The following is a 17,262-nucleotide window of genomic DNA, read 5'->3' as shown; positions in this document are numbered from 1 at the left end:
ATAATTTTGACTATACGAGGTACCGTGTTTAAGTGGAATCATGCAGTATTTGTCTTTTTGTGACTGGCTTATTCCACAAACGTTCTCAAGGTTCATCCATGGTGTAGCATGCGCCAGAATTTCCTTCCTTTCTAAGGCTGAACGGTAGCCCACTGAATGCGTATACCACATTTTATTTATCCCTTTGTCCCACCAACAGTGCATTCCCATTTTACATTCCCACCAACGTGCCTACGTGTTCCCATTTCTCTACGTCCTCACCAACACTTGTTATTTTCCTTCCTTTTTTCTTTCTTCCTTTCTTTCCTTTTCATAGCAGCCATTCTAATGGGTGTGATCTGTGGTTATTTGAGACCGTTCATCCTTTACTGCATAATCTCCTGGTCTATGGGAAACCCTATGACCTCTGGCGTGTGCCTGTGTCTGTCCCAGTCTTCTGGGAATATCTTTATTATTCATACCCAACCCACAATGTACCAAGAGTATGCGGCCATGAAAAAAGCCCCAACTCTACCAGTAGGAAGGGCCTCTGGGGGCGCCCTGTACTCTAAGAATAAGAGGGAGAGCGTAGAGCTGCTAAACCCCAAAAGGCCAGCTTCTGAGGGGATGTGGTACTACTTAGAAGGCAGGGCTCCCCTGGGAAACGTCTAATGCCTGTTCCTCTGATTCATGATAGGAGGAGACACTGGTCCACAACCCCCAACAAGACCCACTAAAGGGGAGAGGGCAGACGGAAAAGTGGATTGATGCGGTGATGTTTTAGAACAGGGATCAGAAAAGTGGGCAGGATGTAGTAATAATAAAATCCTACAATTCAAATTACTCTAGCACTTATAATGTTTCTAACATTTTCACTTGCATTTATCTATGTACAACCATGCCTTTGGCTATATCACTGCTTAGTAATGTGCACAGGGTGGAAAAGGAGAGAAACTGAGTCAGCAGCTTTGCTCCTTTGAGATCCTATTTCTACAGAGACCCACAGAATATTGAAGCTGGGAGGGACCTGAGACATCATTTAATTCAATCTTCACAGACTTGGTTGTTGTCCTATAAATACATATTTTCTTAGAGTTAGATTTAACCCCCCCCCCGCCCCAATTAACTGCATAGAAAAGGAAATGAGCTGGTATCATCCTCTGGTGAAGGAGTGGGTCCCCAAAGATAGCTCTCCTTTTTTTTTAGCTTCTGCTGCACAGTGGATTGAAATGAATATAAAAACTAGGGAGAAAAGCCCAAGGTGTTGCATGTATGTGAGGAGGAGGGGCACTTTGCTACTTGTAGGCAGAGACAGAAGTGAATGCCCTGTTTCTGTGAACCAACAGTGAATGTGGTTCTATGTTGATGCCAACAGCGGAAAATGTCCATCGTTACAAGCAGGAGTCAGAGCAAGAGTCCCTGGTTGGCAGGGAAGGCCAACAGGGAGGCCAGGAGTGGCTTCAAGGAGAGGGTGGGGGCAGCAGAAGGCCAGAAAATGTCCCTGAATTTGGGACAGCAGTAAAGGGTCATCGTCAGTCCGTCATTCAATATGCGGGAAACTGAGGCAAAGAAAAGTGGAGGGACTTGCTTAAGGCCTTATAAACTATGGGTGGAAAATTAAAATGATTTTCTATTCTGATTTCCATGCCCTCCTTAACTTTTATACTGGAGAAATCTTGTGCCTGTGCTGGGATTGAGCTGGGGCACTGCGGGAAAGGTAGCAAAAACCACGGCAGGCAGCCAGCAGGGCTGTGGCCGGGTTACACGGAAATACAGAACTTAAGCTTCCCTCCCTCCTTCCCTCCCTCCTTTCCTTCCTTCCTTCCAGAGAAAGAGCACGTGCACGCAAGTGGGGGGTGGAGGGGCAGAAGGAGAGAGAGAATCTTAAGCAGACTCCATGCCCAGCGTGGAGCCCAGCATAGGGCTCAATCTCATGACCCTGAGACCATGACCTGAGCCCAAACCAAGATTCAGACACCTAACCAACTGAGCACCCAGGCGCCCGCCCCCCCGCCATTTCTGATGCTAAGAACAATTCAGCTTGGTGAGTGGGGGCGCCTTTTCATTTGTAGATGGAACTTAGTAAGGACAGCTGACAACCATTACAATGTGTGCAGCATCTTCAGCACATCCTTGGATGTCATACTGGGTTTTGCGGTGCATTAAACTACCTAGAAGTTTTAAAAACCTTTCCTGCCTCCCCTCTTCCGTTCTGGCCACCCCCAGAGATTCTGATATCACTGGTTAAGAATCACTGCTCTACACTAGAATGTGTCACACCCCTTTGGTGTGCTGGGGCAGAGAAAAGGTTAGAAATCATGGATGTCGTGGCCACAGTAAGTAGTCACGGGTCTGTGCTCTTCCTACACAGCTGATCCAATCACTTCCTGGCACCTGCTAGAACAATCCTTCTAGACTAATAGAAGTACAATGCAAATTCACATGTAATTTTAAATTATCTATTAACCACATAGAAAAGGAAAAGGAAACAGGTGAAATTAATAATAAATTTAATTCAACATATCTAAAATATTGCCATTTCAATGAGTAAATATACGTTATGATATATTTCACATTTCTCATACTAAGTCTTCAAAATCCGATGTGTGCTTTATACTTGCAGCACACCTCAATTCACAGTTAGCTACATTTCAAGGGTTTGAAAGCCACATATAGCTAGTGGCTACCATGTAGACCTATAACCACCCTTGCCTCTCTCACGGACTTAAGTCACTACAATAGAAATAGCAGTTTCTCCATACTATAGCCATCTCGACCTGCCTCAGGCCCTTTCCTTTCCACTTTGGTCCTAATTCTATTCCAGCACTCTTCCATGAGTCGTCAAGTAATCATCACTGAGGGCCTGCCCAGTGCTGGGTATTCGTGTTAACTTATGAGGATGAAAAGATAAATAAGACCTAGATCCTGACTTCCAGGAGCTCTCACCTTGGTGGAATATGAAGGCACATACAAGAGAATTTGCTGAAGGCTTTACCCACAGATACATACAAAAGGATGCTGAGGAAGGACTTTCTGGGGTTCCAAGAAGCATTCACATACATGAGACATTTGTGTTGAGTTTTAAGGGATAAGGAAAAATTGTGGAAGGGCAGGGAAAGGTGTTTCAGCCACAGAGAAAAGCATATTCAAGACAAAACATGATGATCACGCTTGGAAAAGGCAAGTGTCGAGCAGGGCGAGGACTGGGCTGGAGGTGGCTGGTGGGGCGAGTGGGGCCTTAAGAGCCTGCAGACACACAACCACCGTGGGCTTGTTGTCTGAGCAGGGAAATCCTGGGGCAGGTTATGGCACAGACTGGAGAGGACAAGGAAGTCAGGAAAGCCTGAACAATGGAATGAATGAATGAAAGGGTGGCAGTATGTCTGGAAAGGAGGGATGTCAGCACCCAAGGGAATGAACGGAATGGAAGAGCACTGTTTTGTGGAGTCTCAAGAAGAGGCTTGATGATGGAGGCTGGACAAAGGGCCTAAGAGCTAAGGCTTTTCCAGACCCAAACCCATTAGGCTAGGGTTCATAGGGCCACTAGCATGGTATTTACACAGGACTATGACAACCTGTGGTGACCTGAGAGCACAAATGGCCTCTTTCCCTGAGGAATTAATGGGGCTACCTATGGCTCCACTTAGGCAGGAGACAAAATCAAGCCAAATGACTTTCAGGATTGCTAGGGAAGTCACACCTGTGAGACGCAGCAGATGCTGGGCAGCACCTGGCCAGCTCCATCAGATGATGCGGTGGCTTATCTGACCTCGGGTTTCCTGGAAGAAGGCTCTGGAGCTCTCAGGTGAGAAGAGAGCAACAACAACATGACGTTTCCAGTGAGCAGGAGCCTCTGAGATCCTATGGCAAAGCTGAGGCAGGGAGATGAAATGGCTTGAAGGTCATATAGCCAGTAAGTGGCAGGGCCACGAACAGCATTTACCCTCCATGGCACCAAAGCCACAGGGAGGTCAGTACAACAGGTGTTATGGAGAACTGTTTATCCGGACAGCAAACTCAAGTGGAAAAGGAGAAAGTGAGGCTGGAGACACACTAGGCAATAAAAATGTCTTTGCAAGCTAAAAAGATTGAGTTTAGTAGCAATAAATGAGGTACTCACATGGTGAAATATCCACAAAGTTTGGGTCGATATTATGCAGCAGCTCCATTCTGGGGGACGGGCTTCCTTCACTAGAAGAGAATTTTTTAGGAAACGTTAATTTCCTCTCTCAAATTAATATGATGACTTTTAATACTTCCTTTCCTTGTACTTACAGGAAATAACAAGCTTGCCAATTAACAACTTTGTCATGAATTCAGAGATCTCTAAAATCTGTAGTTGGTGCATCTTTAATTCATAATTATTTGTCTACATTATAGTAATGGCTGAACATCTAATAAGACTGTCAGTGTCAAGCATATGACAATTAAACAATACTCTTAATTGTGACCCTTTGCAATAAACACTGTGGCTGCATCTATACATGACCATTGTTTACAAAGGGGAAATGAGAACTCAAGTCATTCTGTGCAGGCTTCATACTGACCATTCACAGGGAGATGAGGAAAGAACATCTACGAAGATAGTGGCATCAAAACTACAATCACAACCTACGTTAGTGGTGAAAAGAAACTTGGGGATCACAGTCCAACCCCTTACATCATGAGTAAGGCAGACAAAGTTATTGGCCAAATTTTAGATCATGTGACTCTCAAAATTGTGTTCTTAAAACACTGGGAGCATTAGGGCACCTGGGTGTCTCAGTCGGTTAAGCGTCCGACTCCTGGTTTTGGCTCAGGTCATGATCTTGAGGTCATGGAATCAAGCCCCACATTGGGCTCTGCACTCAGCGTGGAGTCTCCTTCAGTTTCTCACTCCCTCTCCCTCCCGCTCACTCTCTCTCTCTCTCAAATAAAATCTTCAAAAAAAAAAAAAAATGAGAACATTAACATCACCAGATATATGCGGGGTGTGCATGATGTACCCAAGACATTTTGCTAGTATAGACTCAGCCTTATGTAAAAAATGATTTCAATTGTTGGGAGTACTAAAGACTGCTTGATAACCCAATAAAAGGTTGCAAAGTACTGTTAACACTATAGGATTTGTATACACCTGAAAAACCACTAAGGTCCCTGATGTAACCAAGAGGGCGTATTTTCAGGTGACCCAATATCCACACTCAAAATCATGGGTAGCTGTCTACAGCAGTGGCTTAGGATTTCAAGATCCATAAAATTTCAAAAAATCTGGGTTGTGATTGGCAATGTTGTATTTGCCAAGTAAAAAAATTTTAAAACAAAATTTAATTTATTAAAAAAAAAAACCAAACTTCAATTACCATCACCATTATATTATAAAATAAAGATTTTTTTTAAGGTGGGGGGCAGGGCACAGAGGGAGAGAGAGAATCTTAAGCAGGCTCCATGCCCAGCAGAGGCAGACTCAGGGCTCCATCTCACAATCCTGAGATCATGACCTGAGCCGAAATCAAGAGTCAGATGCTTAACTGACTTAGCCACCCAGGCGCCCCTAAAATAAAGATAATTTTAATAGCAAAAAGGGTAGGAAGAATATGATCTCAGAAAAACATGACAGCTCTTCAAATTGAATGTATTTAACTTTAGTATCCTATCAGATTTTCTTCTTCTTCTCTACTCCATAAAACGCTAATTAGAGGGTAGGAGGAAATACACAGGGATGTCTCTAGTTCTGGGGGCCCAGGAGGCAGCATTGTTGGGGAGAGGGGTCATATTTCCCAGGACTCTTCTCATTTTCCTCTTGAGGCAACTAACTATCTGATTGTCCTGGAGACTGCCAACCAGTCCAAAATGACAGGAACTAGGGTTTGATTCCAGAAGCTCTGAATGCAACAAGGGATGATTAGCAAACAAAATGGTGAATGTGAGAAAATCTAAACAGGATGATGATGATGATGATTATGCCTAATTTGTGGGTTTAATGCAAATGGAGTTAAAATCTGGATGATAATAATAGCAAGTTAAGTCAGGAGGGGAAATCAGAATGAATGCATTTTATAAAGTCTTCATATTGTTCAGAAGTTAATAGTACTGATGAAATTCAGATTTAGCTAAGTAAAATTTGCATGTTAAAGTTTTAAGGTAACTTGAAAATAAAGATAGAATTTTTTTGGACTACAGAAAAACAAAACAATTTTGTTTTGTTGAATGAATTTTCATTCAATTCAAAAGAAGACCCCAAAATTTCAGAGCCAAGATACTAGTACATAACCACTTGTCTTTAAAGGCATAGTTCACTGGGATACCCCAAAGCATTAGGCACAGTTAAATAAAGGATCTTTTTCTAATAACTTTTAGAAAGAGTTTCTCTGTTATGTTATTCATTCATTCATATTTTTTGCATTATTCAGAAGAGCTACAGATATTTCAAAATAAGGAAACTTAAGAGATGACATTTTGAATACTGGAGTCTGTGAGTAATCCTGGTGACGGATCATTTGCTGGGAAAAATCTTCAGAGGTAGAATCACCACGATGTAAACAGGAACAACAACAAAAACAAAACAAAAAACAACCAGTTCTCTTAAGTATGTTGTGACACTACTTTTTAAAATGTAGTAATCAGAATATTTTGATAACGATGTTGTTGCTTATAGGAGGCAAGAAGACACAGTATGTGATTAGTAATTAAAACAATGACCAAACACCCTTAGTCACTCCATTAGGAGCATTAGGGCACCTGGGTGGTCACTCCAAGTTATTAAATAAATCAAGGAAACCAAATGTACATTTAGGGAACTGAATAAAATACCATAAATCTTGGGTTACTTCACCTCAAAATACAAATAAAACCCCAGATTAGTCCATGTACCAATTCCCTGGGGCTAGCCTTTTGGAAAATGATGGATTTTAGAAATATCTCTGGGTGGATTTTTTAAAAGATGCATACCAACATGTGAAGTAATTATGGAAATATGGAAAAATATACACAAAACTTAACTGGAGTGGACAGATGGGTGGGGTGAGGTTATTGAGGACTTTTGATCTCTACAACTAGCATATATTATTATTGTAATCAAGAAAAATTTAAGATTTTAAAAATATTTTATTTATTTATTTATTTTCAGAGAGAGAGAGTGGGCGAGGGGCAGAGGGAGAAGCAGAATCTCAGCTGAGCAGGGAGCCTGATGTGGGACTCAATCTCAGGACTCTGGGATCATGACCTGAACCGAAGGCAGATGCTTAACCGACTGAGCCACCCAGGCGCCCCTGGAATCTGCATTTCCAACAGGTTCCCAGGAAGTACTGTTGCTGCCGCTCTGAGGACCACACTTTGAGTAGCAAGATTGGAGGAAGGCTCCTGGAGTCCTCTAACAAGGGACGGGAACTCTTTTGGAGTTTCCTAAATTAGAAACTCATGTAGTTTGGACCTGCTTCTGGAGCAATGAGTCTTGACCTTGGCTACACAATGCAGTCACGTGGGGAGCTTTAAAAAAATACTGATGCTTGGATTCCACCACAAGGGAGTGATCTCACCGACATGCGCTTCAGCCTGGGCACATAGATTTATAAAAGTACCCATGCTGATTTCCTTAAAATTAGCTTTATTAAAATACAATTTATAAATCATACAATTAACCCACTTAAAGTGTACAGTTAAATATTTTTAGTATATACACAGAGTTGTACAACCATCAACACAATCTAATTTTACATTATTTTTCTCCCCTGTTAAATAAAAATTGTGTACCCATTAGCAGCTACCCTTCAGTTTGTCTCTCCCTACGCTCCTTGCAGCCCAAGGCAATCACTAATCTATAGTGTTCCTACAGACTTGCCTATTCTATATATTCATATAAATGGAATCATAGAGGGGTGCCTGGGTGGTTCAGTCCTTTAAGCAGTTAAGCATCTGCCTTCGGCTCAGGTCATGATCTCAGGATCCTGGGATCGACTCAGCAGGGAGTCTGCTTCTCCCTCTCCCTCTGCCCCTGCTCCTATTCTCTCTCTCATTCACTCTCTCTCTCTCTCAAGTAAGTAAATAAAATCTTAAAAGAAAAAAAAAAAATGGGATCATAGAATATGTGGTCTTTTTTGATGACTTCTTTCACTTAGCATTACGTTTTCTCCACATCTTCATCATCACTTGTTAATGGCTGTCTTCTTGATTATAGCCATCTTAGTATGAAGTGGTATCTCACTGTGGTTTTGACTTACATTTTCATCTTCATATGAAAATCTACTATTTGTATAGCTTCTTTGGAGAAATATCTATTCAGATACTTTGCTCATTTTTTATTTGAGCTATTTGTCTTTTTATAATTGGGTTGCATATATTCTGGATATATTCTGGATGCAACTCCCATATCAGATGCATGATTTGTTAATATTTTCTCTAATTATCTGGGTTGTCTTTTTGCTTTCTTTATAGTATCACTTGCAGAACAAAAGTTTAAAATTTTGATGCGATACAACTTAGCTATTTTTCCTTTGTTGCTTTTGGTATTTTATCTACAAAACCACTGCTTAATCCAGAGTCACAAAGATTTACTCCTACATTTTCTTTTAAGATTGTTATAGTTTTAGCTCTTACATTGAGGTCTCTGATCCATTTTTAAAAAAAGATTTATTTATTTTAGAGAGAGAGAGAGCAAGCAGGGGGAGGGGCAGAGGGGAAGAGAGAGAATCTTGAAGTAGACTCCCCACTGAGCATGGAGCCTGACTTGGGGCTCAATCCCAGGACCCCGAGATCATGACCCAAACCGAAACCAAGAGTCAACCACCCACCCAACTGAGCTACCCAGATGCCCAAGGTCTCTGATCCATTTTAAGTAAATTTTTGTGTATGCTGTGAGGTAGGGATCCAATTTCATTCTTTTGCATTGAATATCCAGTTATTCTAGTACCATTTATTGAGAAGATTATGCTTTCCCAATTGAACTATCTTGGTACCCTTGTCACAAATGCAGCTGATTCTAACACACAGCTCAGGGTGAGAATCACTAATCTTGAGCCTTGTTATATGAAGTCAATACATTTGATTATATGTTCTAAATTCTTGGTTTTCTTCTACAGAGGAAAAGATTGGTGACTAGCTTCTAGGACACTTATATAATAAGCCCATGTATAATGATAATGGCTTCCCCTTGAAAGGAAGTCCTAGTTCCTCAGAAAGTATCTTAAGAAAACCATTGATAACTTCCTACAATCAGTCCCTTTAATTTGCCCCTGTATAGGGATATAAGTATTTTGAACACATCTCTTTTTGCATATGACACAATTTCTTCCTCAAAGCTAAGTGTACCGAAGTGAGATGGAAAAAAAAAAAGTGCTTTGCATGTTCATGACAGTTTTCAGCAACATCAACTGTGTGATCACAATCTTACAAATAAACAGTGGCTTCATCAAACTCATAAATGCTTATGGGACTGATTATTGCTATATTATAACACGCGTTAGCTTCTATCTTCTGTACATATCTATGCATTTACAGGTAATGCTACAAATATTGCAGCATTTCATGATTACTTGTACATTATACTCTTCCAAAGTTTTATTTCCATACAACCAAGTACTAGAAAGTGGACACTGTTAACTGTTTTGGTAATTTACGGTCCTCCTCCCGACTAGTTCTGAAGGCCTCACTCTCTCACATGCAGTCCGGCATTGTCTTTAAGGGCCCAGCCTTTCAGGGTCTGCATCTCAAGTCCACAAGGTTATATAAACTAGACCCTTTTTTCTTCACCAGCAGAATGTGGATAAAAGTATCCACTTACAGAGTTGTTAGGGGAATTAAATGAGGCAACATACATAAAGCACACATACATAAAGCTTGGGATATAAGTGCTGAATAAGCTGGTAGCTTAAAAACAAGAACACCATTTATTACAAAATGTGGATCCTGATTCTACAGACATGGACATACAGACAATTACAAGACTATAACCTGAGACACAGATATAAGAATAATATGTAGATACAAGGAAACATTAATATTCCCATCCATTCTTCCTGCTGGCAAGAATTCCCCTCATGAAATATACTGGTGTAGTTATAACTTTAATTTCTAAGACATGTTACAATATTCCCTCCCATGTGAGAGTCTCGTTTTAGAAATGTGTCAGTGTCAAATACAGCTAAGTCACACAGTCTACTCATCATGAACAGCATATAAAAAAGATACAGTGTCATCTGCTGTCTAGGGATTTTCCCTATTTTTCAGATTAAGCATACGGTATGGTTTGCTGTACGAGCAACACTATCTTCATTAGACTGTGGATTCCATTTGTGAAATTTAAATCTCTGAATGATGACTGATGATGTTCATGGGAAATGATTTTCCCAATAATCACACAAGTTCATGCAATGACCTTGTTTTATTATGGCAAGGTAGTGTGGGTTTTTACTATGGCAAATGTTCGGCCTCCAGAGTGATAGGAACAAAGCAGCACTCTCTAATTAGCTTCTTAAGGTGGGCACCTATGGGACTGTTCAAGGATCCTTACTGCACGATGCTCACTACCCACTCCAGCTTACCTGAATGACTATGGCAGTGAGTAGACAAAGAATTATGTAAAGAAAAAGAACTATAATATGTTGTTCACATTGACCACTTAATGACAGAGACCCATCTCTAAACCAGTGAAATGGACATGTTTCATCCATATCCATAACAACCAAACTGGAGTTATTTGGGGGTTTCTTGGTTTTGGCCAGGCATTTATAGAGCATTTATTATGTGCCACATATCATTTTAAATGCTTCACATGTATTATCATATTGAATCCTTGACACTACGACAGAGAGACAACCTAGCGCAGAGTGGTTAAGTGACTTGCAAGATCATGTGGTTGAGCAGGGGATGGAATTGGGTTTGAAACTCTGGCAGAGTTTCTGATTGACTCCCGAATTCTTCACTTCTAACCACTATGCTAAATTGTCTCCTTAGTAAGATGCAGACATGGCCTCCGTATCTCCTTGAATGTCTTATGTTTCCATTCATTCAGCTTATTTTCAAGACTCCATTACCAAATATTTCTATTAACTTCAAATTCCTCTATTAACGAGAGAGAGAATCCTTTTCTCCATCTTCTTCTCTTAAAAACTTATATAAAATGGTATATAGCTAATTATCTCTTTTAAAAGATTTACTTATTCATCAAAGAGAGAGAGAGAGACAGAGCACAAGCAGGGAGAGTGGCAGGCAGAGGGAGAAGCAGGCTCCCCGCTGAGCAGGGAGCCCGATGCGGGGCTCCATCCCAGGACCCTGGGATCATGACCTGAGCTGCAGGCAGACGCTTAACTGACTGAGCCACCCAGGCATCCCAAGTTAATTATCTTTGATGACATTTTAGTATTCAATTTTAATTTACCTCAAATTTCATATTCTCTGGATTAGCTTTAAAAATAACAGGGCAAGAAGACACTGATCAGTGACAGTTTCCAATATGCTATAAATATTTTCTAAAAGTCCACAGTTTCAGACACTGAGATCACAGCACTGTCCATTTATAAATAGAGTTTCCAGTTTTTGACTTTCATTTTCCAACTAGTTGAAGGGTGGGGCAGTAAAATATTTCCCATAAATAAATGAAATGCTATTACACTCCATATTCATTTTACCACTAGCTGCTGACCATCTGTCATAAAAAGACACACCCTGAAAAGCAGTGTCAAATTTTTAGAAACGGAAATAGCCATGATGATATTTCCTGAGAAGAAATTTTGAAAAAAAAAAAAGTTACTTATTAAAAAATTCAAAACACACCCAGAGTAATGTCCATCCTTTTACCTCTTTGTGAGCATCGTCATCACTGTTACCATCTTCACCTCTGGCTCCTGAGTCATGACTGTGTTCCAGGCACTGTGCTGGGTGTTTTACACATATTCTTTCACTAAATCCTCACATAAGTGCCTATGAGGTAGGTACTGCTGATGTCACATTTTACACATGATGGAACTGATGCTTGCAACTCTTAAGTAACTTGCCCAAGGTCACACAAATAACAAATGGAGAAGGTAAGATTTGAACCAGATCTAACCACAGAGTTCACATTTTGTAGCCATTATACAGTTGACCCTTGAACAATGTAAGGGTTAGGGGTGCTGACCCCCTGGGCAGTCAAGAATCCAAGTACAAGTTTTGACTTCCCCCAAACCTAACTATTAATAGCTTACTATTGACCAGAACCCTTACAGATAACATAAACAGTCGATTAACACATATTTTGTATGTTATGTGTATCATAAACTGTATTCTTACAATCAAGTAAACTAGAAAAAAGAAATGTTATTAAGAAAGTCGTAAGGAAAATACATTTACTGTGCTGCACTGTATATTAAAAAAATCTATGTATAAGTGGACCCATGCAGTTCAAACCTGTGTTGTTCAAGGGTCAACGGTACTAGTGAAATTCCTGGTGGGACTTCTTTTCCTCGTTATGTGGGCCCAGTGATATAAGGTGTGTAAATCCCATGCTCCTTGAAAAGCCATTTTAACTTGCAAACACAACCATGAATAAAGAGTTTAGGCATGGGAATTATAAGATTTTGACTAAATTTGGTGAGGAAATATATAACTTAAATTCATTTGATATAGAGTTTTATATGGAAAGATTATTTTCACGGACATTTTAATTAAGAAATCTTACTAAATTTTTAAAGTAGGCTACTTAAGAAAGAAGTAATATTATTAAGAATAACTGAATCACTCCCCTAAATATAGTTTTTCCTATTCATTACTGAAAAATAATTGGGGGGACTTCTGGGTTAGTATCAAGCCAAACCAGCAGGGCCTAATATGACTTTCTTACAATTTCCATGATAATAGCCATAAAGAATTACAAAAAAATGAAAACTGGCAAAAGCACTGGAAACTAAAGAGAAGACCAGATGCCAAAGTCTCCAGGGGATTTTCACTAATGCCAATGCTGAAGAGATTACAACATATTCTTGGATTCTACCGTAAGAATCAAAATCTGATCCCAAAGAAAACAGAAAAAAGATGGATTCGCTTTGTCTACCTCTAGCTATAGGACTCAGAGATCACACTAAAGAAAAAATGGGCAATGATCTCCCATGAACCGTCTTCAGAACTAGCCCATCACATTTTTCCTCCCTCACTCCCAGTTACATCACTCCCTGTGTCCACCCAGGCAGCAAACACTAGACTACATGAGAGGAAACAGAAGAAACGAGGCATAACATCTAGTATCCTTGCATGGGAAGTCACCTCACCAAAAAAAAACCCCAAATCTGAACCAACACCTAGAGTGCTATGTACTGTGGACTTAGGGTAGAAGCTCTTTTTCTTTTTTTTAAGATTTTATTTATTTATTTGAGAGAGAGAGACAGTGCACAGTGTGGGGGAGGGGCAGAGGGAGAGGGAGAAGCAGACCCCCCACTAGGCAGGGATCCTGATGCAGGGACTCGATCCCAGGACCCCGGGATCATGATCTGAGCCAAAGGCAGACACTTCACCAACTGAGTCACCCAGGCACCCCAGAGTAGAAGCTGTTTTATAAAAAAGGTTGGTAAAGTAGAGAATCAAAAAAAATAACACACCATTCCTTAAATATTTTGCTTTAACTTAAAAACACATATATATTCAGTTGGCGGTCTTTGAATGCAGGGCTACTGGTTAGAATTCCCTACCATCCTTATTTCATCAACCACACTTATAATGCTTCTTTATAATTTCTAGGGCTGTTTTTCTTTTTTTTAAATTTTTTATTTAAATTCAATTCGGTTGACATATACTGTATCATTAGTTTCAGGGGTAGAATGTAGTGATTCATCAGTTGCATATAACACCCTAGGGCTGTTTTTCTTAAACTGGAGAAAGAGCCTAAGAACATGTGAGTTTCCAGATTTCCAGAGAATAAAGATGGCCATCTAAATTTTAATCTCTCTACATATTCTCCTTAGAAACCATATGGAAAATGAAAGAAAGTTGGGGCGCCTGGGTGACTCAGTCGGTTAAGCATCTGCCTTCGGCTCAGGTCATGATCCCAGGGTCCTGGGATCGAGCCCCACATTGGGCTCCTTGCTCAGTGAGGAGTCTGCTTCTCTCTCTCTCTTTCTGCCTTTCTCCTGCTCCTTCTCTCTCTCTTTCAAATTAATAAATAAAATCTTAAAAAAAAAAAAAAAGGAAAAGGAAAGAAAAGAAAATCACCCAATGCCTAAGCCTACAACATAAGTGGGAGACTGACCGTATTTAAAACCTGGGTGGCTGTGAGGAAATGATCATCTGAGACCTAAAGAGTCAGTGTGAGTGTCAACTAGGGCAGAGTCAGGCTGGCCTCATGCTAAAGAGGGTGAGGGGGCCCAGGAGGGGAAGGACTCAGATTGCACTTGGTAAAATAACCCCAGAAAAAGAGGGCCCCACCCTGAGGGATAAAAGGTTGAGATACAGGTCTGATATTAAGTGGATCAGAGGACCGTCCCCGGAGGAGACCAAAGGGAGGGCTTGGACAGTGTGCAGGACAAGAGTGGTAGTCTCAGGTGGCACCAATTCTGACAGGAGCAGCTGAAGAACAGGTGTCTTTTGGAAAGTGAATGGTAAAGGGGAAAAAAAGGAAGACACAAAAGATCAGGGTCCTACTGAAACAACCTAGTATCAGAATCACAAGAAGGCAGACCAGAAAGATAGAGGCAACATTTATTTTTAAAAGGGCACTTCACTATAGCAGTAGAAGAAGGTGTTCTTGAACTAAGAATTGAATCAAACTATCAAAAGTCCGCCCCCATAGATTGCCTGCTATTACAGGTCCAGGAAAAGCTGACATATGAAATCGTGAACAACAAAAAGAACCCAGTATCTAAATAAAGTTACCATAGGAGTTTAAAAAATAGGAGATGAGAATTCAAAACTTTTGGCAAATGAAAACATTGCCCCTATTATGGAAAAAAAAAAAAAAAAAGCACCACAATGCAGAAGAAAACTGTATCAACATAAAGTAAATATAATTAAATCAGCGATTGCCAATATAAAAAAAAAGCCCTGAATCAAAAAATTTAAAACTCTAACACTGAACTAAGGAAAGAAACAAAGAAAAGACAAAATCTCAGAAATAAAGGGATAGTATATATCACTAAAAGTATATGAGGCATATAGAGAATAAAAATGAAAAGAGAGAAAATAATTCAGAATAAAGAAAAAGGATCAGAGAGAAGCAAAGGATATGTAAATTCAATAATATTTATAATTGCAGTCCCTGAAGAAGAAACGCAGGAGTGAAATATATTTGAAACTATAATTCAAAAGTCTCTGAAATAAAAGATCTGAATATACAGATTGAAAGAACTCACTGTATATCTAAGAATATACATGGTCCCCTTTGAGACAGAGCTAGTAAAAGTCTTAGACTTTAAATCATAATAATAATACAAATCTTCTGAGCCTCCAGGCAAAAAGACCAAGTTACTTGAAAAAAATAAAATCATGTTGACATTAAATGTATCAACAGCATCATAAAAAAACAAATAAAAGTGGAGTAATATTTTCAAGAAATTCAAGGAAAGAAAGTATGAGACAAGGATTTTGTATCAGTTGAACTGTTTTTCAATTATCAAGGTTGTAGAAAATCCTTTACTAAATACTCAAGAATTCAAAGAATCCTGAGAAATCTCTTAAAGAATTAATTCCTCCAACTAAGAGATAATTGAGAACATTTTAGAAATTCAGAAGTGGTTAGCATGGAATATATTAATGTAGATCTAAGACTAAAACAAAATTGTGAATGAGGATAGAACAGTATTCTATATATTATATGCTCTGACCAGGTAGAAATAATACAACTAAGAATAAGACTGGAAGAGAAACGTGAAAGGGTTGAGTTAAATACACTACTTAATTTCCTTATGGGTAATAAGTAGGAGTCAAAGATGCCATTTGAGGCTAACAAACCAAATAGTAGAACCTAAGTAAAAAAGGAAGACTAAGAGAATTATATACAGATCCTCCTTGACTTGTAATGGGAATATGTCCCAATAAACCCATTTTAAATTGAAAATATAATAAGGTGAAAATACATTTAATACACCCAACCTATGGAACATCATAGCCTAGCTCATCTCAAATGTGCTCAGAATACTCATATTAGGCTACTGTTGGGTAGATCATCTAACACAAGCCTATTGTACAATAAAGTGTTAAATACCTCATATAATTTAATAAATACTGTACTGCAAGTGAAAAGCAGAACGGCTATCAGCATATTGGTTGTTTACCCTCATGATCGCATGGCTGACTAGGAGCTGTGGCTTGCTGTCCAGCATCACAAGAGAGCATCATACCGCATATTACTAGCCCGGGAAAAGATCAAAAGTCAAACTTGGAAGTATGGTTTCTACTGAATGTGTATCACTTTTGCACCATCACAGAGTCAAAAAATCATAAATCAGGGGCCGTCTGTAAAGGTATTAGGATAAAGGTGAACACTAGAATAGCATATAAATCATTCTCGGGACGCCTGGGTGGCTCAGTCGGTTAAGCGGCTGCCTTCAGCCCAGGTCATGATCCCAGGGTCCTGGGATCGAGTCCCACATCGGGCTCCTTGCTCAGCAGGGAACCTGCTTCTCCCTCTCTCTCCGTCTGCTTGTGCTCTCTCTGTCAAATAAATAAAAAAAAAAATCTTTAAAAAAAAAAAAAAAAAAAAAAAAAAGAGTAAATATAACATAAAACAATACGACAAAGCTAGGAATAAAAATACCAGTCATGGCAATATACATAAACTCACCTACTAAAATAAAATATTTTCTGACTGGATCACCAAGAAAAACCTAACACTATACCTCAGAACTACAGAATATGCATTCTTTTCAAGTTCACGTGGTACAGACACCAAGAAAGATCATATGTAGAGCCAAGGTCAGATTTAAACAGACTCAATAATACAAAGTATGTCCTCTGACCACAACAGAATTAAACTAAAAATCAATAACTACAGAAAACCTAACATATTTGTAAATTAAATAACACACTTCTAAATACTTAGGTCAAAGAAGGAATCATTTGCGCCATCCCCACTGTTATGTCGTCCACTAATTTCGACATAAATTCTACCTTGTCAGATACCAAGATTAGAATCTCAGTTTTCTTTTTGTTTGCAGGCAAACCCTTGCTGTAATGGTTCTTACCAGAAGACAATAAAGCAATGTGTATAGAATCTTGGGAAGAGATTTGGCAAGAATTGTCAGGTTATTATTTATGTTTGAAGGTAACAGATATTCTTTCATATGGAAGTATTTAAAAAAAAACCCTCAAGCCTGGGTGGCTCAGTCAGTTAAGCACCCGACTCTT

The 17,262-nt window shown here is 39.5% G+C and overlaps 1 protein-coding gene across 1 annotated transcript in view; it reads right to left on the bottom strand.

Annotated features, from left to right (window-relative positions):
- The window catches only part of ARSB (arylsulfatase B), a 159,527-nt gene that overhangs the window by 56,882 nt on the left and 85,383 nt on the right, over positions 1–17,262 (bottom strand). The window contains exon 6 of the mRNA XM_036106526.2: positions 4,100–4,170. Within this exon, the coding sequence (XP_035962419.1) occupies positions 4,100–4,170 (71 nt within the window). The remainder of the gene's footprint in view (positions 1–4,099; positions 4,171–17,262) is intronic.

The sequence above is a fragment of the Halichoerus grypus genome, chromosome 2 (genome assembly GCF_964656455.1).
Source record: "Halichoerus grypus chromosome 2, mHalGry1.hap1.1, whole genome shotgun sequence".
NCBI lineage: Eukaryota > Metazoa > Chordata > Mammalia > Carnivora > Phocidae > Halichoerus > Halichoerus grypus.
Note: the sequence above shows the minus strand (reverse complement) of the source record. Positions and strands in the feature narration are given on the sequence as shown.